The sequence below is a fragment of the Schistocerca gregaria genome, chromosome 6, assembly GCF_023897955.1.
Source record: "Schistocerca gregaria isolate iqSchGreg1 chromosome 6, iqSchGreg1.2, whole genome shotgun sequence".
Taxonomy (NCBI): domain Eukaryota; kingdom Metazoa; phylum Arthropoda; class Insecta; order Orthoptera; family Acrididae; genus Schistocerca; species Schistocerca gregaria.
The window spans coordinates 365,935,805-365,961,711 of NC_064925.1; the positions used below are offsets into that span (position 1 = coordinate 365,935,805).

Sequence of the window (25,907 nt, forward strand, 5' to 3'; positions counted from 1 at the left end):
ATTTATGATTGCGTGCATAGTTCTGTCATAAGCACACATTGTTCTGCAACCAATTTCATAAGACTTATTTGAACAAATGTACCCGATTCATTGAGATAAAACTGTGTTTGTCATTGCAAGTCATAAATGAGTCATTTTGCAGATTGATGTAGCACACTCATTCTCGTTTATAGAAGCTTTTCATTAGTGATTATCAAATTTATGCCCTCAGTCGAACCCAGTGCATCATTATAGACATTTGAAAATATATTAAAAACAAAGATTCCAAGACTTACCAAGCGGGAAAGCGCCGGCAGACAGGCACATGAACAAAACACACAAACACACACACAGAATTACTAGCTTTCGCAACTGATGGTTGCTTCTTCAGGAAGGAGAGGGAAAGACGAAAGGATGTGGGTTTTAAGGGAGAGGGTAAGGAGTCATTCCAATCCCGGGAGCGGAAAGACTTCCCTTAGGGGAAAAAAAGGACAGGTGTACACTCGCGCGCACACACACACACACACACACACACACACACACACACACACACACACACACACACACACAACACACACACACACGCACATCCATCCGCACATACACAGACACAAGCAGACATATTTAGGCCTTTAAATATCCCCCGTCACCATAAGCTCTGGGCATGCTTCAGCAACCATCGCGTAACACGGCGGTGGAACTTTGTGTGTCTCGGCGAACGGGGATCTTGACTTGACCACCCGGATTGCGAGGACGGGACACACCTATATAAAAAACCTCTCAATCTCAAGGTGTGCAGTACGCTGAGAGATAACTGGCTGTTGAGGTTGAACAGTCGGTAGCAGCCAGACTCTGGGATACCTGCCGCATCTGTTGTATAAGGCACACGGGGCTCTGTGGGAGTGGACCCTTATTTCCCTCACTTCTCATGGGACCGAGATGAAACCTGCAAAATCATCTTCTCCTCCTCACAGTGGCAAGGGAGCACTGCCTGGGAGTATTCACACCCATTCATCCGAAAGAATGAAAGGGGCTAGTCCTCCCGACAATAAGCATACTTTAGACTGCAGTAACAGGGCTCATGGAGTCATGAATAACAATGTGTTCCAGGTGATAAAGAAGAAGAAGGGGGCATTTGAAAATGTGTCCCCCTTTTATATCCATAGGGGTTTGGAAGGCCTTGCTGGAACATTAAAATCTATAAAACAGGTCAAAGCATGTAGACCTTCTTACGAAATCGCAGTAATGGCATTGTCACATGCCAGGATACCATGGACTTGGACATAGCAGAAGTGAAGCAACAATGTGCATCCATGGGAGTAGCCTATGTGGAGCAACAAACGCACAGGAATAATGGAGCAACTGAAAGACTGCCACTTCCATTCTCATATTCAGTTCTCCGACACTACCTGACCATCTTATGGCAGCGTTCCTTCGACTTAATGTTCGACCTTACATTCCAAACCGTGTGTGGTGCTATAAATGACAGCATTTTGGCCATACAACGTTGAATTGTGGAGGTGAAGTGATCTACAGGAATTGCAGAAAAGCGGCTCATGACACTGGGATTGACTGCCCGTCTCTGGCGATCTGCATCAGCTGCTCTAGGAACCATCCAGTCTGGAGTCTAGACTGCCCTGTTTTTGCTGAAGAATGCAAAATACAGGAGATGAAAGTGACCAAGTGGATCTGCAGTGCCGAAGCCAAAAAGAATATAAGGTAATGGAAACCACCTGTGTTTGCCACCTTCTATTTTTCCATGTGCAGAAACCTATTCCCAAGGTGGACGCTTTGACACAGACGATGCCTAGTGTGCATGTATCCACCACAAGCACCGATACCTGTATGTGCAAACGTACATGTCAAGGGAAAAAGAGTGAGGACGAAGCAATTAGGCATGTGGCACCAGGAAAGACCAACAGTTCCGCAGCGAGTGTCCAGAAGGTACAAGAAAAGCAGTGTGCCTCTCAGTGTCCCCTCCCCCCCCCCCCCCCCCCCTCCATCCTCAAAGGGACAGGGTGCAGGGAAAGGCACAACGTTCAGGTCAAAAGCTGCCCCAAGCATTGTCAGATGTCATTCTTTCCTGTGTGCCTGTTGAGGAGGATATCATGAAGTTAGATGCCTTGGATCCAGGCAGCCCTACCACTCCCCCTCACTTTTAAAGTGCTTCACCTCCTCGGTGCAAAAATAGGGGTAAACTAAAACGACACTGATGACATGGCTTCCATGCTACAGTGGAACATGAATGGGTTCGGGGCTCATGTGGAGGAACAAAAACTCCTAGCACAGGCACGTCCCTTATGGTTTTGTTTACAAGAAAACACATTTTAAAGATGCAGGTGTCCCTGTACTACAGGGATGTACACTATATCGCAAGGATGACCTTTCGGGGAAAGGGCCAAAGTAGGTGTTGCAGTTTTTGTCACTAATGCAAACTCCTTGGCTACTGAGATGCAAGCAGTTGCAGTTCAAATTCATGTGTGTCAAAGGATCACTGTTTGCTTACTGTATTTACCTCCACAAGATGCACTGGACTCTAAGGTTCTAATGGATCATATCACACAACTCTTGCGATCATTCCTCCTCCTGGGAGACTTCAATGACCATCATGTCCTTTGGGGCTCGACTAATACTTGCCCTAGGGGTCAGGGTTTTGAGGCCTCATGACGTCTCACAAGCTGTGCATACTGAACATGGGTAGTCACACATTTCTCTACTGCTACTGGGTCATTCTCAGCCATCGATTTCTCTTTCTGTTCTCCTACATTCGCTGACTCTGTTCAGTAGTAGGTCATTCACGACCTTCATTTCAGTGACCACTTCCCAATCCATCTTCACCTATTAAATGGTTCACCACCTGAAATAAGCCCCTAAAATGGATGGTCAGCAGGGCCAACTAGACATGTTTCAGCCAGCTGGCTGTGTTCAAACAATGCGACAGCGTTCAAGGATGGGTGGACCACATCACACGAGTGATCCATCATGCCTCTTACCTATCCATCCCACAGTCCTCAGATCATCTTAGGAGGCGACTGGTACCTTGGTGGACAGATGACTGCCTTTCTGCGATCTGGGAAAGTGGTGCGGCTCTTAGACATTTTAAATGCCGACCGACAGCAGGTAACCGTAGGGCCTTTCGAGTCATGAGGGCCAAGACTCGACACATCATTAGGGATAGTAAGAAAAGGTCATGGCAAGCATTCCTGGACTCCATCAATTGTTCTGCTCCTTCTAAAAAAAGCATGGGAAGCCATCCAGAGGATTTCCGGTAAACGCAGTTGTTTACCGATAGCAGCAGTGCTGAAACAGGGGTGCCTCGAGACAACACCCAGAGACGTTGCTCAGACACTGGTTGAACATTTTGCACAAACTAGTGCCAATGCAGGCCAGGATCCAGCGTTTCTTCGCTATCGTGTGAATGTAGATAGGGAAAAGTTGGACTTCAGGTCCAGCAGTTCTCTGAGGCCTACAACTCCCCTTTCTCCATGTAGGAGCTCATATTGGCACTGACTGAGATTCGTGACGCTGCACCCAGTCACAACCAAATCCCTTAGTGCAGGCTTAGACATTTGCCAGCGGCATCAAAGGAAATCCTCCTCAAATTTTTTAACCTAATATGGCAGACAGGCAATTTCCCCAACTCGTGGAGGGAGGCAATTCTGGTTCCTCTCTTCAAATCAGGAAAGGACTGTACATGTCCCAATAGATATTGGAGTATTGACATAACCATTCGCTCCAGGGTCTTTCCTACACAGCTTGTTAACTGTCGTCTGGTCTGGTTGTTAGAGACCAGGCAACTCCTTAGCTGCTGTATGTGTGGATTCCTAAGCTCTCGGTCCACTGTCAACAATCTGACTCTCCTAGAAGCAGCTATACAGCAGGCTTTCCTCCGCAAGCATCACTGTATCGGCATGTTGTTCGATATAATAAGGTATACTATACTACTTGGAGACGCTGTATTCTCACTGCATCAGTCAGGCTTTCGTGGCCACCTCCCCATCTTCATACGGTCTTTCTTGTCTCAACGGATCTTTTAGGACCCAAGTTGGTGACACACTGTCTGATTTGAGTAGGAGGATGGTGTTCCTCAGGGTAGTGTTTTAAGTGCTACCCTCTTTGCCATAGCCATCAACAGTGTCACATCTGTGGCAAAGAGCCCTGCACAGTGCTCCTTTTTTGCAGATGATTTTGATGTTTTGTGTTCCTCCTGCAGTGTTGTAATTGCGAGCCGTCAGTTGCAACTTGAAGTGTGGCAGTTAGAGAGTGGACCAAAAAGACAGCTCTTCAGTTTTATGCAGATAAGTGTGTGTGTGTTCATTTTAATCATTCTCATTGGCTTTCTAATTTGCTTGCCTTGAATGTGTGGGACACCATCCTACATAGTGTGGTTTCTGGGCCTCATTTCTTACTCCCAGTTGTCGTGGCTACCACACTTGCGAGATCTGATAGCCAGAACCCTGAAGGCACTGAACATCATCAAGTGCCACAGCCACAGGTCTTGGGGAGCAGACTGGGTGCATCTCCTTCTGTTTAATGTGGGTTTTATTTGTTCGCGATGGATTACGTTTGCACGAGGTGTGGCTCAGTGAGGCCCTCTTATTTGCATATCATTGATGCTGTCCATCATCAGGGGATACAGCTGGCCACATGTGCATATCGGACCAGTCCCATACTTAGCATCTGTGCTGAAGTGAGGGAATTCCCACTTACCACCTGGTGACAGCACATCATGGTGTGTCAGGCGTGTTAAGTTCCTTGCAGCTCAAACTTCTCCTGCACACCATATTGTTACTCATCCACCTCTGGAATGCCTTCTTTCCAACCGTCCACGAACCATGATGCCATTTGGGATCTGCGTGCAGCTTGTGCTGGAGTCACTCGCTGTGGAGTCAATACGACCCCAAATCCAGGGTTTTAATTTTCTGCCTCCCTGGTTATTGGAGAGACCCAGAATGATTTTAGATTTGGTGCGGTACAGGAGAGATAGCACACCTGCTTTCATTTTTAATGCAATATTCTGTGATATTGTATCTGAGTACCACGATCATGCAGTTATTTTTATGGATGGGTCCAAGCAGGGGGCCTCTGTTGGTCGCTCTGTCATTTTCCCGGATCATGTCCTCGAGGTCAGACTGCCCCCAGAATGTACCATCTTCGACGCAGAACTGGAGCAGGTGATATGTTCTCTTGGTCTTAGATTTTTCGTCTACGCAGATTCTCTGAGCCCCTTCAACCTTTTCAATGTTTGTACCCAGCCTATACAGCAACCCAGAATATATGCTGCCACCGATTCCATACCAAGAAGTCTCTTACGTACAGCCTAGCCATCTGTGGTTGTTGCATCTGCAGTGATGAGCAGTCCCTCTCAAAATATACCGAGGGTCTCACTGAAGCCTTCACTGACCGTAATTATCCTCCCATCCATGTACAAAGACAAATCTCGCGTGCCTTATCTTTCCAGTCTCCCACCACCTCTCAGAGTCCAACATTCCGGCCACAGAGGAGCATTGCACTGGTGCTGCTGCTCACAGTGTGGTTTCAGTTCTCTGGGAGTGCAGACATGTGTGCAAGTTGTGTTTGTGTGTGCGTACGTGCAAGGCCTTAATGGCCGAAAGCTATAATTGTGTGAATCATTTTGTTGTGCCTATCGTGACTCAGCATCTCCGCTATATGGTGAGTAGCAACTTTCCTTCTGTTGTATTTTTACATTTCATCCTGGATTTTCCAGTGTTTGAATACAGGGTTATAAATACAAGTCAAGCAAGGGTCATGCAGGAATAGGCATAATATTAAATGTTGTTGTTGTGGTCTTCAGTCCTGAGACTGGTTTGATGCAGCTCTCCATGCTATTCTATCCTGTGCAAACTTCTTCATCTCCCAGTACCTACTGCAACCTGCATCCTTCTGAATCTGCTTAGTGTATTCATCTCTTGGTCTCCCTCTATGATTTTTACCCTCCACGCTGCCCTCCAATGCTAAATTGGTGATCCCTTGATGCCTCATAACATGTCCTACCAACCGATCCCTTCTTCTGGTCAAGTTGTGCCACAAACTTCTCTCCTCCCCAATCCTATTTAACACCTCCTCATTAGTTACGTGATCTACCCATCTAATCTTCAACATTCTTCTGTAGCACCACATTTCGAAAGCTTCTATTCTCTTCTTGTCCAAACTACACTCCTGGAAATTGAAATAAGAACACCGTGAATTCATTGTCCCAGGAAGGGGAAACTTTATTGACACATTCCTGGGGTCAGATACATCACATGATCACACTGACAGAACCACAGGCACATAGACACAGTCAACAGAGCATGCACAATGTCGGCACTAGTACAGTGTATATCCACCTTTCGCCGCAATGCAGGCTGCTATTCTCCCATGGAGACAATCGTAGAGATGCTGGATGTAGTCCTGTGGAACGGCTTGCCATGCCATTTCCACCTGGCGCCTCAGTTGGACCACCGTTCGTGCTGGACGTGCAGACCGCGTGAGACGACGCTTCATCCAGTCCCAAACGTGCTCAATGGGGGACAGATCTGGAGATCTTGCTGGCCAGGGTAGTTGACTTACACCTTCTAGAGCACATTGGGTGGCACGGGATACATGCGGACGTGTATTGTCCTGTTGGAACAGCAAGTTCCCTTGCCGGTCTAGGAATGGTAGAACGATGGGTTCAATGATGGTTTGTATGTACCGTGCACTATTCAGTGTCCCCTCGACGATCACCAGACGTGTACGGCCCGTGTAGGAGATCGCTCCCCACACGATGATGCCGGGTGTTGGCCCTGTGTGCCTCGGTCGTATGCAGTCCTGATTGTAGCGCTCACCTGCACGGCGCCAAACACGCATACGACCATCATTGGCACCAAGGCAGAAGCGACTCTCATCGCTGAAGATGACACGTCTCCATTCGTCCCTCCATTCACGCCTATCACGACACCACTGGAGGTGGGCTGCACGATGTTGGGGCGTGAGCGAAGGCGGCCTAACGGTGTGTGGGACCGTAGCCCAGCTTCATGGAGACGGTTGCGAATGGTCCTCGCCGATACCCCAGGAGCAACAGTGTCCCTAATTTGCTGGGAAGTGGCGCTGCGGTCCCCTACGGCAATGCGTAGAATCCTACGGTCTTGGCATCCATCCGTGCATCGCTGCGCTCCGGTCCCAGGTCGACGGGCACGTGCACCTTCCGCCGACCACTGGCGACAACATCGATGTACTGTGGAGACCTCACGCCCCACGTGTTGAGCAATTCGGCGGTACGTCCACCCGGCCTCCCGCATGCCCACTATACGCCCTCGCTCAAAGTCCGTCAACTGCACATACGGTTCACGTCCACGCTGTCGCGGCATGCTACCAGTGTTAAAGACTGCGATGGAGCTCCGTATGCCACGGCAAACTGGCTGACACTGATGGCGGCGGTGCACAAATGCTGCGCAGCTAGCGCCATTCGACGGCCAACACCGCGGTTCCTGGTGTGTTCGCTGTGCCGTGCGTGTGATCATTGCTTGTACAGCCCTCTCGCAGTGTCCAGAGCAAGTATGGTGGGTCTGACACACCGGTGTCAATGTGTTCTTTTTTCCATTTCCAGGAGTGTATTTATTGTCCATGTTTCACTTCCATACATGGCTACACTCCATACAAATACTTTAAGAGATGACTTCCTGAAACTTAAATCTATACTCGATGTTAACAAATTTCTCTTCTTCAGAAACGCTCTCCTTGCCATTGCGTCTACATTTTATATCCTCTCTACTTCGACCATCATCAGTTATTTTGCTCCCCAAATAGCAAAACTCCTTTACTACTTTGAGTGTCTCATTTCCTAATCTAATTCCCTCAACATCACCCGACTTAATTCGACTACATTCCATTATCCTCGTTTTGCTTTTGTTGATGTTCATCTTATATCCTCCTTTCAAGACACTATCCATTCCATTCAACTGCTCTTCCAGAGTCCTTTGCTGTCTCTGACAGAATTACAATGTCATCGGCGAACCTCAAAGTATTTATTTCTTCTCCATGGATTTTAATACCTACTCCGAATTTTTCTTTTGTTTTCTTTACTGCCTGCTCAATATACAGATTGAATAACATCGGGGAGAGGCTATAACCCTGTCTTACTCCCTTCTCAACCACTGCTTCCCTTTCATGTCCCTCGACTCGTATATCTGCCATCTGGTTTCTGTACAAATTATAAATAGCCTTTCCTCCCTATATTTAACCCCTGCCACCTTTAGAATTTGAAAGAGAGTATTCCCGTCAACATTGTCAAAAACTTTCTCTAAGTCTACAAATGCTAGAAACGTAGGTTTGCCTTTCCTTAATCTTTCTTCTAAGATAAGTCGTAAGGTCAGTATTGCTTCGCGTGTTCCAGTGTTTCTACGGAATCCAAACTGATCTTGCCCGAGGTCGGCTTCTACTAGTTTTTCCATTCGTCTGTAAAGAATTCGTGTTAGTATTTTGCAGCTGTGGCTTATTAAGCTGATAGTTCGGTAATTTTCACATCTCTCAACACCTGCTTTCTTTGGGATTGGAATTATTATATTCTTCTTGAAGTCTGAGGGTATTTCGCCTGTTTCATACATCTTGCTCACCAGATGGAAGAGTTTCGTCAGGACTGGCTCCCCCGAGGCCGTCAGTAGTTCCAATGGAATGTTGTCTACTCCGGGGGCCTTGTTTCGACTCAGGTCTTTCAGTGCTCTGTCAAACTCTTCACACAGTATCGTATCTCCCATTTCATCTTCATCTACATCCTCTTCCATTTCCATAATTTTGTCGTCAAGTACATCGCCCTTGTATAGACCCTCTATATACACCTTCCACCTTTCTGCTTTCTCCTCTTTGCTTAGAACTGAGTTTCCATCTGAGCTCTTGATGTTCATACAAGTGGTTCTCTTTTCTCCAAAGGTCTCTTTAATTTTCCTGTAGGCTGTATATATCTAGCCCCTAGTGAGATAAGCCCCCTCATCCTTACATTTGTCCTCTAGCCATGCCTGCTTAGCCATTTTGCACTTCCTGTTGATCTCATTTTTGAGATGTTTGTATTTTGCCTGCTTCATTTACTGCATAATTATATTTTCTCCTTGCATCAATTAAATTTAATATTTCTTCCGTTAGCCAAGGATTTCTACTAGCTCTCGTCTTTTTACCTACTTGATCCTCTGCTGCCTTCACTACTTCATCCCTCAAAGCTACCCATTCTTCTTCCACTATATTTCTTTCTCCCATTCCTGTCAATTGTTCCCTTATGCTCTCCCTGAAACTCTGTACAACCTCTGGTTCTTCCAGTTTATCCAGGTCCCATCTCCCTAATTTCCCACCTTTTAGCATTTTCTTCAGTTTTAATCTACAGGTCATAACCAATAGACTGTGGTCAGAGTCCACATCTGCTCCTGGAAATGTCTTACAATTTAAAACCTGGTTCCTAAATCTCTCTCTTTTACCATTATATAATCTGTCTGATACCTTTTAGTATCTCCAGGATTCTTCCATGTATACAACCTCCTTTTATGATTCTTGAACCAAGTGTTAGCTATGATTAAGTTATACTCTGTGCAAAATTCTAACAGACAGCTTCCTCTTTCATTTCTTAGCCCCAATCCATATTCACCTACTTTGTTTCCTTCTCTCCCTTTTCCTACACTCGAACTCCAGTCACCCATTACTATTAAATTTTCGTCTCCCTTCACTACCTGAATAATTTCTTTTATTTCATCATACATTTCTTCAATTTCTTTGTCGTCTGCAGAGCTAGTTGGCATATAAACTTGTACTACTGTAGTAGGCAATGGCTTTGTGTCTATCTTGGCCACTATAATGCGTTCACTATGCTGTTTGTAGTAGCTTACCTGCATTCCTATTTTTTTATTCATTATTAAACCTACTCCTGCATTACCCCTATTTGATTTTGTATTTATAACCCTGTATTCACCTGACCAGAAGTCTTGTTCCTCCTGCCACCTAACTTCATTAATTCCTACTAAATCTAACTTTAACCTATCCCTTTCCCTTTTTAAATTTTCTAATCTACCTGTCCGATTAAGGGATCTGACATTCCACGCTCCGATCCGTAGAATGCCAGTTTTCTTTCTCTTGATAACGATGTCCTCTTGGGTAGTCCCCTCCTGGAGATGCGAATGGATGACTATTTTACCTCTGAAATATTTTACCCAAGAGGACACCATCATCATTTAATCATACAGTAAAGCTGCATGCCCTTGCGAAAAATTACAGCCGTAGTTTCCCCTTGCTGAGAGCATAATTTAATCATTGCCAGTACTTGGTTTAAGAATCATGGAAGAAGGTTGTATACATGGAAGAGACTTGAAGCACCGGAAGGTTTCAGATCGATTATATAATGATAAGACAGATTTGGGAACCAGATTTTAAATTGTAAGACATTTTCAGAGTCAGAAATGGATTCTGACCACAATTTATTGGTTATGAACTGCAGATGAAAATTGAAGAAATTATTTTAAAAAAGTAGGAAATTAAGGAGAGCTAGATAAGTGTAAAGAATCGGAGGTTGTTGAAAGTTTCAGAGGTAGCATTAGGCAGTGGATGACTAAAATAGGGGAAAGGTATGCAGAAGACGAATGGGTACCTTTAAGAGATGAAATGGTGAAGGCAGCAGATGATCAATTAGGTAAAAAGGCAAGACCAAGTAAAAATTCTAATGTAATGCAAGAGATATTGAATTTAATTGATGAAAGGAGAAAATATAAAAATTCAGTAAATGAAGAAGGCAAAAGGAAATACAAATGTCTAAAAAATGAGATTGACAGGAAGTGCAAATTGCCTAAGCAGGAATGGCTAGAGGACAAATGTAAGGATTTAGAAGCATGTATCACTAGGTGAAGGTAGATATGACCTACAGGAAAATTAAAGAAGTCATTGAAGAAAAGAGAAGCATCTGTATGAATATCAAGAGCACAGATGGAAAACCAGTCTTAAGCAAAGAAGGGAAAGCTGAAAGGTTGAAGGAGTATATAGATGGTCTATACCAGGGAGATGTGCTTGAGGGCAGTATTATAGAAAGCAAGAGCACATAGATGAAGTTGAAATACCCCAGATGAGATGGGTAATATAATACTGTGAGAAGAATTTGCCAGAGCACTGAAAGACCTAAATTGAAACAAGGCCTTGGGAGTAGACAACGTTCTCTTAAAGCTGCTGATAGGCTAGTGAGACTCTTCCATCTGGTATGCAAGATGTATGAGACAAGCAAAATACCCCAGACTTCAAACAGAATATAATAATTCCAATTTCAAAGAAAGCAGATGCTGACAGTTGTGAATATTACCAAGCTATCAGTTTAATAAGTCATGGTTGTAAAATACTGAAATGAATTATTTGCAGAAGAATGGAAAAACTGGTAGAACCTGACCTCAGGGAAGATCAGTTTGGATTCTGGAGAAATGTAGGAACACAAAAAGGCAATACTGACACTACAACATTTTTTATAGCATTTGTCAACTTGGAGAATGCTTTTGACTGTCTTGACTGGAGTACTTTCTTTGAAATTGTGAAGATAGCAGGGATAAAATCCAGGGAGAAAAAGGCTATTTACAACTTGTACAAAAGCCACACAGCAGTTACAAGAGTTGAGGGGCATGGAAGTGAAGCAGTGGTTGAAAAGGGAGTGAGACATGCTTGAAGCCTATTTCTGATGTTATCCAATCTGTGCATTGATCAAGCAGTAAAGGAAACAAAAGAAAAACCTGAAGTAGGAGTTAAGGGTCTGGAAGAAGGAATAAAAACTTTGAGGTTTGCTGATGGCACTCTAATTCGTTCAAAGACAGCAAAGGGCTTGGAAGAGCAATTGAATGGAATGGACATTGCCTTGTAAGGGAGATATAAGATAAACATAAACATAAACAAAAACAAAACAAGGTAATGGAATGTAATCACATTAAATAAGACAATACTGAGGGAATTATATTAGGAAATGGATCACTTAAAGTATTAGATGAGTTTTGCTATTTGGGTTGCAAAATAACTGATGATGTCTGAAATAGAGAGTATATAAATTGTTGACTCGCAACGTCTAGAAAAGTTTTTCTGAAGAAGAGAAGCATAAAATTGTCCGGAAGTTTTTCTGAAAGTATTTGTGTGGAGTGTACACTTGTATGGAAGTGAAACATGGATGATAAACAGTTTAGACAAGAAGAGAATAGAAGCTATTGAAATGTGTTGCCACAAAAGAATGCTGAAGATTAGGTGGGTAGATCGTGTATTTAACGAGGAGGTACTGAAAAAAATTGGGGACAAAATAAATGTGTGTTGCAGACTGACTAAGAGGAGGAATTGGTTGACGTGACACATTCTGAGACATCAATGGATTAGCAGTTTAGTACTGGAGGGAAGCATGAGTAGAGGAAGCTGAAGAGATGAAATCAGCAAGTAGATTAACAAGGATGTGGGTTGTATTAGTTATTCGGCGATGGTTGTATGAGTTTTTCAGAGATGGGCTTGCATGGGATAGGGTACCATGAAGAGCTACATCAAATCACTCTTTGGTCTGAGGATCACAACAACTACTACAACACCTATTAGACATGTCTAGTGAACTGTTATTAAGTGAGCCAAATGGGCCATGAATCAAGTTTTAGTTGATGACTTCAAATCATTCTGGCTTAGTGTCGACATCTGGTATCTCTATTGCAGTGTCTTGATCAATTTGATATGGTGTGACTTTTTCGATCAACCAAATATAATGTGTGTATGTGGCAGTGCTATCCCTTGCCATTCAGTAGAGTATGTCCAACAGTGTGCTTCTCCAGAAACATGATACTCGACAAAGAAACCCATTAAAGATTTCAACTTTTGTGTGAACCGTCGCGTGGAAATATCGTGACAATCCAATGCTGATTCTCCAGTTAACAGAAGTTCTTTTATTTCATCCCTTGTAGGATTGTATGTGAATGTAATAAAAAGGTCTAGGTGCTCATACATGTGAACATACATCAATGCTTCTTGCATGGCATGTGCAAGAGACCTATAAATGTGCCAGTAGTATAACCAATTTTTCCAGTTCATTAGGATTCACATTGCCATCATTAGCAACTCATCACATAAAAGAATGTACTCTTAAGAACGCAACTTGGTATGATTTAATCAAATGTAGAGTAGTTGTTCGGTTTCAATTTTCACATTTGCATCAACACAGCTATGGATGGAATAATTGTCAATGTTTCAATATGTGATTTTCAGTGTTTTCATAAAACGTCAGTTGGTATGAATAGTTTACTCATGGGACTGACTTTCTTGTTCATCTGTTTTCATCATTTTCAAATTTGATGTTGAAATATCATCTCCATTCTACAAGCCAGAATAAAGCCAGATATTACAGTCTCACATTTCGTATGAGCATTGAGTATCTGGGACTCACTGAATATCACCATTCTTGCAATGAAGAATTATGGCATGCCAGTTAAACTCTTCACCATCTATAATAATCGCCACTTCATAAGTTGTTGGTACATTGTACTGTCTTTTGTCTTGACTGGCAGGTGATGTGTTTGTTTTAATTGTAACTCTGTAGTCATCAGCTGGCATTAGTTCAACAATTGAATTAATTTGTTGTGTTGATAGAATCAAGTTTTTGATACAGCAACGTTCTTGTACAGTCTAAATATTGAACTGCCTGTTGATTAATTTGTTCAGCAGTGGTTCCCAAGAAATAAATTGGAAAATTTTGTGATGTGACTAACTTCCGCGGTGATAAATTGGCCTTTGCACTTTGAATGTCGTGTAATTCACAACATTTATTGCAGTGAATAATTTCACTTAGAAATTTGAATTGTGTTTCCAAATGAAACTTCCTGGCAGATTAAACTGTGTACCAGACTGGCACTTGAACCACAGCCCTTTGCTTTTCCTGATCAAGTGCTCTACTGACAGCACAACTCATGACCAATTTTCCCAGCTTCTCTTCTACCAGTATGTCATCTCCTACATTCCAAACTTATGGAAATTCTCTTTCATACTTTGTGCGTCTAGCACACCTTGAAGAAAGGCTGGGGCATGTTTCCAGAGTAAACTTTCACACCACAATGTCCTTTCTTCCAGGTGAGATAGTTCTGCAAGGTATGCAGGAGAATTTGTCTGAAGTTGAGAAGGTAGGAGATGAGGTATTGGCAGAAGTAAAACTGTGTGGGTAGGTCATGAGTTTTGCTTGGGTAGCTTAATCGGTAGTCCATTTTCCTGGGAAAGGCAAAAGTCCCAGGTTCAAGTTCTAACCTCGCAAACATTTTTACTCTGCCAGGAAGTTTCCTGTTGGTGCACACTGTGTTGCAGAGAAAAAATTTGTTCTGTATGTGCATTGTGTGAGTGAAGACTGTAAACATTATTAGCTTTGTAATGGAATGCAGCAAGATGTAAATAAGTGTGCAGTGTTCATCTAGATCTAGCACTGCATACTCAAATGGATTCCATCCTTTCTTCCTGTTTCTCATCTCTTTCAGATGAGCAGGCTCAAGCAGTTCGTACTCAATTGATTTCCAGTTTTGCTTCCTGTTGCTTGTCTGTCCCTGAAGCTCGTGTTGCCTTTGTCTTTCATGCTTAAGGTGTAGATTGACCAGTTGTTTGTAGTTTAGCTGACATAAATGATTTGACAAAAAAAAAATGATGCTGTGTGATAACTGTTGCAAATCTACTTGGAGTAATCTAATGTCAATTGGCAGTTGTAGTTTCGCTATAAACTCCTCCTGTAATTGAAATGTTGCTGTTTGTGTTTGGTTCAATTCAATAATGTCGTGTGTGCTCTTATATTCCAAAACCACACAAACTGCTGATAAACCATATGAAATACACTCATTTGTTGAAATGACTCACATGCCACATATCGTAAAATGGATGTACTAATTAAGAAACCTTCACGGGCATGTGCATGATGACTCACCAAAATTTCATCACATTCGGATCGATGGCATAGGAATGCATACGGGATAAACAAATTATGTTAACAAAATATTTTATTAGTCTTTGGTCCTAAAACTAATTTATTTTGCAAGCTGAAATGATTTGTTGTTTTTGTTTGAATTGCACAGAGTAGACAATAATTGAGACCCACCTCATCTATTTTAACTGTGAAGCCCAGTTTTATTATAAATCTTAATCAGGAAATTCCTGTGTCTGAGCCACATTGTTTCCCTGTACAGGTATCATCGCTGTGAATTTCATCTGACATTGCCACCAGATTCAAGGCATGGGTCTGAAGGAAGCAGGCAGCTAATAGACGTGTCTCCAATCCCAGTAACGGTCAGACATAGTTTTATGAATGACATTATTTATGCAAGGAACTTGTGTGACAACTTCAATGTAAAGCATAAATTCTTTGTTTCAATGTCATCAATAGTAATTTCCTTTTTGTGTCTATAGATATCTGCGTACACTAAATGGGACACAATATCAGAGCAGCTTAAACCAAGTGAGCGACCTGTGGTTCTGAACAGGGCAAGTTCAACAAACACGACCAATCCTTTTGGCTCAACATTTTGCTACGGGTACCAGGACATCATCTTTGAGGTATTATTTTTAGCCCAGAGTCAGCATTTTTTACTTGGTTTCATTAATTGCATGTTCCATGTATCGTACAAATGCCTTCTCGCTATGGTTTGGAATGTCTCAATTTTACACTTATTATACATTTTTCACAGTGAAAAATATCACAATGTATTAATCACGTACACAATTGTCTTAAACTGCTTTTTTTTAAGGCCTTGATTTTCAAACATATGCTCATGCATATTCCTTGCTCCTAAGAGCTCCTGCAAATTTTACACACCAGGCAGTGATGCCCCTCATCTCATTGCCACTATGTGAAGGACCCACAGCAGTTCAGACGATCTGTATGGGAGTCAGCAGAAAAATACTGCGGGCATGAAGGGAGTAGTCCCTGTGACCATCAGTGAGAGTGACCAGAGAGTTGGACGCCATAGAGTCATTGGACAATGATGATTCACAATGTTGCTGCAACCTGATAGTCACCGTACACCTGCTGCGTGGGTGTGGAACATGTGGTGGCATGTTCACTGCCAAGACTTATGGTCTTGACTTCAGTCATTTGGTAGCAGCCTGCGCAATCTCGACAAAGTGGACGATCCACAAGAACTTCTCCAGTGATAGATTATTCAGTTTCACCACTACTGTGCAAGCCTCAGGGTCAGCTCCCAGCTGAACCACAACATTCTAAATCAAGGAGTCTGCGTAAGAATCCTTGCACTCTTGATTGGAGCAAGTGAAGTAGCATTTGCAGCTGTGACATGGCAATTCACTGACCCAGGAGCAATGATTCTCAAGGCTCTTTACAATATTGGTGAAACTCAAGCCTGGAAACAACCACATGATACATCTGTGAATAATAATTAGTCCACAGTGGGTATATCTCCTGAAAGAAGAGCACAACTTTCTCAGACAGAGGTGCTACTTTGTGGAGCTGGAAAAAATGTGCCCGATGACTCCCAAGACAGAAATAGTGATTGCTGTATGAATCACCCATGACTTGAAATAGTGTGAAATGTTGTTTGACTCGATGCAAATGTGTGTCCCAGTCCTCCACAGCATCACTGAAAGGTGGAGACATTGGAGGACGAATGGGGACATTTCCTGCAGGGGGTGCTGAGATTTGGAGCATGTGCTCGGAATTTGTCTGCCTGAAAATGAAGCGACTTTTATAACAAGTCTATCTGAAGCTGCTGCTGTTGCATAGCTGCTGCTGTTACTCCAGCAGGCGAATCAGTTTAATGTCCATGCTACCGAACAACTTTTGTTTTCCTTATTCCCAATGCTATATCTGCTAGTGGCCATGTATCAGCACTTGTATCAGAATCCAGGGGAGAATCACTTAAAACCACCTGTGGAAGAGAACATGACACATAGCAGGAACCAAGCTGAACACAGCTGATTGGTGGTGAACAGGACACAGTCAGTTTCAGGACCAAATCAACCTATGTGAACAATGAAGTGCAAATTGAAAACCTTAGCTGTAGTGATGTGTCAACAGGTCAGGAGCAAAGAGAGAGACGATCTGACCAAGCAAGGTTGTTATCCAGTAGTCCGAAGTACAGTCATGATAGTAATTGACAATATCAGACACAAGTACAGAACTCGCCAACCATTTGCAGGGTGGCCACATTTATATTGGCTGCAAAGAACACCATTGGCCAGCATATTCGTACAGTGAGACAAGTGGTGCACCCATGCTTTGAGCGCAATGTTACAACGAGACTGTGCCCTCTGACAGCCACCCTAGGTCCATAACCTCTGGTGGCATTCACCTTCCACAAAGCCAAATACCAGAGTGGGACACATATGTGACACTATATATTAACCTCATAGTCAAACTTTCACAGTTCAGGATCCTAGTTTGAGTCTCTGTTGATTGCACAATTTTAAAGTGGCATGAATCAATTCATTCGTCATGTTTCATACATCTCATCGTGAAATAGAGCCTTTGAAAATGTGAAAAAAAGCCAGTTGGTACAAGCTCAGTCTTGTATGCTTTATTTGTTGAAAACTGTCACTACACTGTCATATAGTCTTTGCACTTACAGAGACTAAATTTAACTTCGTAAAATTGGTAAGTAGGCTCAAACTTGTAAAATGCTTCTGTTTTCTCAGTTACATTAAATAAGTATTCTGTACTGCTGCTGTTGGATTAATAATAAAGTGAGCGCAGTAATAATTATCAAAGAGTAATAGTTACTTACCTTTACAGTGATAATTGCCTGTAACAAAAAAATCAGCTCTTTAATGATGGTGACAACTTAATTTGTAACTGCAGCCAGTAAGAAATGTATTCGCTTTGCTTTTGAATTTGTAGGGCTCACTTTTTTGCTTGATGCATGATGGAAACTTGTTAAATAATGTTTGCACCAGAATACAGAATTCTACTAGGAACTCAAAGCAAGAAGACATTGACTCTGGGAAATCTATTTCCGTTGCTTGCATTGTAAGTGTATGACCCAAAGCTGAGCTATAGAATATTTTGAAGTTTTGCACCTCATCTGTCTTTCATAGGTATTAAATTTATTGTATCTTGCACGACTGGCCGATTTCAGCCCTGCAGGCTATTTTCAAGTGCAGAAGGTATTGATGTGTTGTACAGTTATTCTGTTATTAACTGGTGGGTATAGACAATCTGAGATTTCAACACACCGTCACCTACTGCAATTGAAAATGGCGTGGAAGGCTGAAATTGGCCAATCATGGAAGATGCTATAAATTTAATACTTATGAAAAACAGCAGAGGTGGAAAACTTCAAAATGTCCTGTGACAGATATATGACTGTGGTATCCACACGAAGAAAATGATGAAGTTCAACTAAATTAATATATTATTACTATGAAATATCATTAACAGTAAATATAATGGGAAATAAGTGTAAGAATACAAAAGTCTTTGATAAAGACTGAACAAATGTGTGTGTGTAGCTATTTTATACAGTATTCTTATTGCTCACTTGTACTGAAAAAATATTTTTGATTATTTCAGCTTTTTGTTAATATCTAGCTTGCTATCCAGCAGATGTTGTAGGAATTGTACCAATAGAGTTTCATTTAGTGTATGATAATCAATGTTAGATCTTGGATGAAATGCCATAATATGAGTCTTCGTTACATTATTTGTTTATTTTGCCTTGCATCTCTTTCACATTATGAGACAACCTTAATGAATCAGCATTGCAATATGCATAGTATGTGAACAGTGCATAATAATAATAGTAATAATAGATGTGTTATGGTTAATGACCATGCCCATTTGGATGTCAGATAAATTACCCTGTTTCAGCTTTACAACAACGACTACACTGTTTTTCACGTCCCCTCTGCATGCTTTGTATATCCTCCATGTCTAGTGCTGCCACCCACTGTCTGTGAGTGGTTATTGCACGTTGATGCTTGGTGGTTTTCCATGCAAGTGATTTCTCACGTCAAAATCACCACTTTTGAATTTTTTCAACCGCTCGAAACACTGTGTTCACCGAAGGTTTCAACAAGCATTCGATGTGATTCTTCAGCAGTTTTTTTCAAATGATAACAGAAAGCAAAAGCTGTCTGCAAATCGTAGTTCATAGGCACAAAACTCAACATGTTTACAGGTTTGAAACAGATACCGATGTATGGAACTTGGGTTACTATGTGTTGGCATTCGTGAGCCATTACAGGAAGCAGGTGACGCTGCAGATGTGGTCTCACAGGCCCTATACTGACTGTTTGCACTATCTATAGGAAAATTCCGGTTTCATACTTTTACACGTGATACATATATTAATCATTTTCTATGATGCAGGAAACACTTCTTGTGATATGCTGATTTTGCTTTTGATATTCACATCATCCATGTAATGTTTTAGACTGTAAGTTGAACAGTGTTGTTTGAGATATTGGACTTGCAATCATATTTACTGTATCCATAAATTCTGGTCACTTACAGTTGTTTGCAGAACACAGTCTAATTATCTGCATTCTGTGTCTAGCTGGAAGTGGGGGCTACTGAAAACAACATGATCAGCAGGACCTTGCTCTCCATATTCTTATATCGATGTGTTATTATATCCCTCTTGATGCAGATGCTGAGGATATGGACCATGAGCTGTTCATAAGTGCACCAAACATCGAGCAGGGGCAATGTCTTGCAATCTGCCCCTGTTTCTAATGCTTCTTAATATACTGTATACCAGATTTGCAGTGCTAGTGTCCCAGGCAGACTGCTGTCAATCTAACTTCGTAGCTCATAAGTGTATTTTCCAGTAATCTGAGCTCCTGTGATTTTGTTGACATGATTGTACTGTTTAAGCTCCAACCAATACAACACTGCCGTGTAACATACCACGATATCCATCAGATAAATATCAAGAATCACCAGTAAAGTATTCACTGGTTTAGAGCAAAAGGCACTGATGAGCCTTGGAAGTATGTTGCATTGAATTCATCACAGTACTGTTCTGAAGCTCTTCAACTGAAGGTTATTCACCCAAAAGCTGGAAGCTTTCTGAGTAATGGATGTAGTATGTTCTAGAAAGTTCTGTTTTTCACCTATAAGAATTTGTTTAGTGTATTCGCCTCTTGGTTTCCCTCTACAATTTTTACCCTCCACGCTGCCCTCCAATACTAAATTGGTGATCCCTTGATGCCTCAGAACATGTCCTACCAACCGATCCCTTCTTCTAGTTAAGTTGTGCCACAAACTTCTCTTTTCCCCAATCCTATTCAATACCTCCTCATTCATATTCATATTCAACAGTATCTGCTCTGTCTAACAGATGTAATAGAGATTAAATACTAGGATCCCAAAACAGTGGACCATTTATGGAGCTTTGGGGACATTATTTAGTAGTCTTTTTAATTACCTTGTTCTGTCCCATAAGCTTCTGAATGCTATGTCCGCTATAATGATCAACAAAGGTCTTGTACAGACATTTGGACACCCAGAGAGCTCGGAGACCTGCAAACATCGGAGGCCACCAAAGATTATCAAATGCACCTGCAGTGTCAGTCTTGAGTGCAGTTGCATACTTCAGAGCCAAATTTTCAACAATCTGAAGAGCTCTATGAACCACATCATACATTGACTTCCCATTTCTGAATGCATTTTGGATTCGATTCAGACCCAGGAGCTCGCTATACATCTGCAATTGGTCACAAAGCAGACAATCTTGAACTTCGGCGTAGACATTTAATTAGCAAATGGGTCTAGAGCGTTCGTCATTTCTATATTTAATCACTACTTTTTTAGCCCCCCCCCCCCCCCCCCCCCAATGAACCATGGACCTTGCCGTTGGTGGGGAGGCTTGCGTGGCTCAACGATACAGATAGTTGTACTGTAGGTGCAACCAAAATGGAGGGGTATCTGTTGAGAGGCCAGACAAACTTGTGGTTCCTGAAGAGGGGCAGCAGCCTTTTCAGTAGTTGCAAGGGCAACAGTCTGGATGATTGTCTGATCTGGCCTTGTAACACTAACCAAAACGGCCTTGCAGTTGTGGCACTGCGAACGGCTGAAAGCAAGGGTAAACTACAGCCGTAATTTTCCCGAGGGCATGCAGCTTTACTGTATGGTTAAATGATGATGGCGTCCTCTTGGGTAAAATATTTCAGAGGTAAAATAGTCATCCATTCGCATCTCCAGGAGGGGACTACCCAAGAGGACATCGTTATCAAGAGAAAGAAAACTGGCATTCTACGGATCGGAGCGTGGAATGTCAGATCCCTTAATCGGACAGGTAGATTAGAAAATTTAAAAAGGGAAAGGGATAGGTTAAAGTTAGATTTAGTGGGAATTAGTGAAGTTAGGTGGCAGGAGGAACAAGACTTCTGGTCAGGTGAATACAGGGTTATAAATACAAAATCAAATAGGGGTAATGCAGGAGTAGGTTTAATAATGAATAAAAAAATAGGAATGCAGGTAAGCTACTACAAACAGCATAGTGAACGCATTATAGTGGCCAAAATAGACACAAAGCCATTGCCTACTACAGTAGTACAAGTTTATATGCCAACTAGCTCTGCAGACGACGAAGAAATTGAAGAAATGTATGATGAAATAAAAGAAATTATTCAGGTAGTGAAGGGAGACGAAAATTTAATAGTAATGGGTGACTGGAGTTCGAGTGTAGGAAAAGGGAGAGAAGGAAACAAAGTAGGTGAATATGGATTGGGGCTAAGAAATGAAAGAGGAAGCTGTCTGTTAGAATTTTGCACAGAGCATAACTTAATCATAGCTAACACTTGGTTCAAGAATCATAAAAGGAGGTTGTATACATGGAAGAATCATGGAGATACTAAAAGGTATCAGACAGATTATATAAGGGTAAGAGAGAGATTTAGGTACCAGGTTTTAAATTGTAAGACATTTCCAGGGGCAGATGTGGACTCTGACCACAATGTATAGGTTATGACCTGTAGATTAAAACTGAAGAAAATGCTAAAAGGTGGGAAATTAAGGAGATGGGACCTGGATAAACTGAAAGAACCAGAGGTTGTACAGAGTTTCAGAGAGAGCATAAGGGAACAATTGACAGGAATAGGGGAAAGAAATACAGTAGAAGAAGAATGGGTAGCTTTGAGGGATGAAGTAGTGAAGGCAGCAGAGGATCAAGTAGGTAAAAAGACGAGGGCTAGTAGAAATCCTTGGGTAACAGAAGTTATATTGAATTTAATTGATGAAAGGAGAAAATATAAAAATGCGGTAAATGAAGCAGGCAAAAAGGAATACAAACGTCTCAAAAATGAGATCGACGGGAAGTGCAAAATTGCTAAGCAGGGATGGCTAGAGGACAAATGTAAGGATGGGGGGGCTTCTCTCACTAGGGGCTAGATAGATACAGCCTACAGGAAAATTAAAGAGACCTTTGGAGAAAAAAGAACCACTTGCATGAATATCAAGAGCTCAGATGGAAACTCAGTTCTAAGCAAAGAGGAGAAAGCAGAAAGGTGGAAGGTGTATATAGAGGGTCTATACAAGGGCGATGTACTTGAGGACAATATTATGGAAATGGAAGGGGATGTAGATGAAGATGAAATGGGAGATACGATACTGCGTGATGAGTTTGACATAGCACTGAAAGACCTGAGTCGAAACAAGGCCCTGGGAGTAGATAACATTCCATTAGAAGTACTGACGGCTTTGGGAGAGCCAGTTCTGACAAAACTCTTCCATCTGGTGAGCAAGATGTACGAGACAGGCGAAATACCCTCAGACTTCAAGAAGAATATAATAATTCCAATCCCAAAGAAAGCAGGTGTTGACAGATGTGAAAATTACTGATCTATCAGTTTAATAAGTTACAGCTGCAAAATACTGACCCGAATTGTTTACAGACGAATGGAAAAACTGGTAGAAGCGGACCTTGCGGATGATCAGTTTGGATTCCGCAGAAATGTTGGAACACGTGAGGCAATACTAACCTTACGACTTATCTTAGAAGAAAGATTAAGGAAAGGCAAACCTATGGTTCTAGCATTTGTAGACTTAGAGAAAGTTTTTGACAATGTTGACTGGAATACTCTCTTTCAAATTCTGAAGGTGGCAGGGGTAAAATACAGGGAGTGAAAGGCTATTTACAATTTGTACAGAAACCAGACGGCAGATATACGAGTCGAGGAACATGAAAGGGAAGCAGTGGTTGGGAAGGGAGTAAGACAGGGTTGTAGCCTCTCCCCAATGTTATTCAATCTCTATATTGAGCAAGCAGTAAAGGAAACAAAAGGAAAATTTGGAGTAGGTATTAAAATCCAGGGAGAAGAAATAAATACTTTGAGCTTCACCGATGACATTGTAATTCTGTCAGAGACAGCAAAGGACTCTGGAAGAGCAGTTGAATGGAATGGATAGTGTCTTGAAAGGAGGATATAAGATAAACATCAACAAAAGCAAAACGAGGATAATGGAATGTAGTCAAATTAAATGGGGTGATGCTGAGGGAATTAGCTTAGGAAATGAGACACTTAAAGTAGTAAAGGAGTTTTGCTATTTGGGGAGCAAAATAACTGATGATGGTCGAAGTAGAGAGGATATAAAATGTAGACGCAATGGCAAGGAGAGCGTTTCTGAAGAAGAGAAATTTGTTAACATCGAGTATAGATTTAAGTTTCAGGAAGTCATCTCTTAAAGTATTTGTATGGAGTGTAGCCATGTATGGAAGTGAAACATGGACAATAAATAGTTTGGACAAGAAGAGAATAGAAGATTTCGAAATGTGGTGCTACAGAAGAATGTTGAAGATTAGATGGGTAGATCACGTAACTAATGAGGAGGTATTGAATAGGATTGGGGAGAAGAGAAGTTTGTGGCACAACTTGACTAGAAGAAGGGATCAGCTGATAGGACATGTCCTGAGGCATCAAGGGATCACCAATTTAGCATTGGAGGGCAGCGTGGAGGGTAAAAATCGTAGAGGGAGACCAAGAGATGAATACACTAAGCAGATTCAGAAGGGTGTAGGTTGCAGTAGGTACTGGGAGATGAAGGAGGTTGCACAGGATAGATTAGCATGGAGAGCTGCATCAAACCAGTCCTAGGACTGAAGACCACAACAACAACAACAACAACTTTTTTAGCTGTTTTCCAAATTGGTGGAATCCTACCTATTCGCTATTCCTCATTTAGTGATGCTGTCAAATGAGATGCTGTCAGGGGACCTATCATCCATGGATCACCAAGTTAAGAGGCCATATAGTCCTGGTGGCTTTCCAATTTTGAACTTGTAAATTGTGATAGCAACTTTTCCTCGAGCGAAAGGTAACAACAATATCTGATTATCATATAGTTCTCTTCTTAGTTGTGCTTGTATTTCAGTATCTGTGTTAGTGTTGTCATCAGGAAGTGGGGCAGTTAGCAGATATTCTGCTGCATCTATCCACTCGGCCACATTAAGTCATCGTCTCTGTGATTTGTGAATATAACAGTAGAGCCCTTAATCTTTTTAGTTAATAACATATATGTTCTTCACTAGATGTCAAATTGCAATCGCCTTCATAGAAACTTAGAACAGTTTCCTGAAGCAATGGTTCGTAGCACATCTCAGTTACCCTATATTCACGGGACTTGGCAGTGCGCTCTGTTTGCCCTAAAGCACATTGATAAGCTCTTCCTCTTTATCTTGCCATTATGCTCTGCATGGAAAGTTGTTGTCTCTGTGCAGTTATAGCCTGACTATTTATCTTTTTCTTAGGGGTAGAAATGTCATGTGTTCTTTGCAAGAATTCATTTAATATCTGTGCACTCAAGTCTACATTTAACAGAAGTGATTCCATTGGAAATGCTGCAGTAGGACAAGTAAGCCAGCCTGATCTATTTTCCTGATATCTAACCCAATCATGCTTTTCTCTGGTTTTCTTGCTCTACTCTTACCTCTTTCTACTTCAGAGGCAGTTTCACTATGATGACTGGATGTCAGGTACTGAAGCACTTGCGAACTGCTCTAGTGTGCAAAAATTAAAGTGTGGACCGTCCATAGAAAGACCAGTGTTGTACAGAAGGTAATTGATAGAAATATACAATGGGGCGAACAGAAATGACATCGTGGACATTACAAAAGGTGTAACATGGTTCTTAATAGGGTGTGTGATCACCACGGACAGTATTGCATACTCTGCAATGTGCTCCCATGCTGGCCACATTCCTGATAAGGAGCTCCTGTGGCAGGGCCTTCCATTCCTCTACCATTGTGTTTGACAACTGCTGGATAGTCGGTGGTGCATGTGGACGTGCTACAGTAAGGCTCCCCAACACATTGCACACTTGCATGATAGGGTTTTGATTGGGGAAATAGGCAGGACAGTGCATTCTCCAGATATCCTCTCATTCCAGGAGGTCCTCCAATTGTGCTGTTTGACACAGCCACATATTGTCAGCCATAAAAATAAAGTTGGGGCTAAATGCATCCAGAAAAGATGAATATGGGGAAGGAGTACAGTATCGCAGCAACATTCACCATTGAGTGTACTGTGTTCAAAGATTTTGGGATCAGTATGCCCATACAGCATTACACCTTCCTACACAGTGACTCCTGGACCACCAAAATGATGATGTTTGACAATTTTCCTGGGTGCATTACATATACTCATCTCTCCCCATATGAGGATATGTCCAAAATCACTACTCATACTGAATCTGCTCTCATCCACAAACAGCAAGTGACCCCAGTCCTTGCTCCAGTCCACAAGTTCTTGGCACCATTGCAAATGGTGCCATTGATGTATGGGTGCCAGTGGAACACAGAGGACTGGTCATCTGGCAAGGAGATCACCCTCGAGCAGTCACCATGCCACTGTAGTGTGTGAAATTGTGTGCTCTTCTGTCGTGTTAAATGTGGTTGCACTTGTGCCCACTGTTTGCGGTGGGTCCCTTCTTGTCTGTTGCACAATTTAATGGTCATCTCCTGCTGTAGCTGACCATGGTCAAGCACTTCCTCTTCTTTGGG

At 42.1% G+C, this 25,907-nt stretch overlaps 1 protein-coding gene across 1 annotated transcript in view; it reads left to right on the top strand.

The window, feature by feature from the left end:
• The window catches only part of LOC126278053 (PHAF1 protein CG7083), a 133,213-nt gene that overhangs the window by 64,150 nt on the left and 43,156 nt on the right, over positions 1-25,907 (top strand). The window contains exons 9-10 of the mRNA XM_049977860.1: positions 15,144-15,243; positions 15,364-15,510. Coding sequence (XP_049833817.1) covers positions 15,144-15,243; positions 15,364-15,510 — 247 coding nt within the window. The remainder of the gene's footprint in view (positions 1-15,143; positions 15,244-15,363; positions 15,511-25,907) is intronic.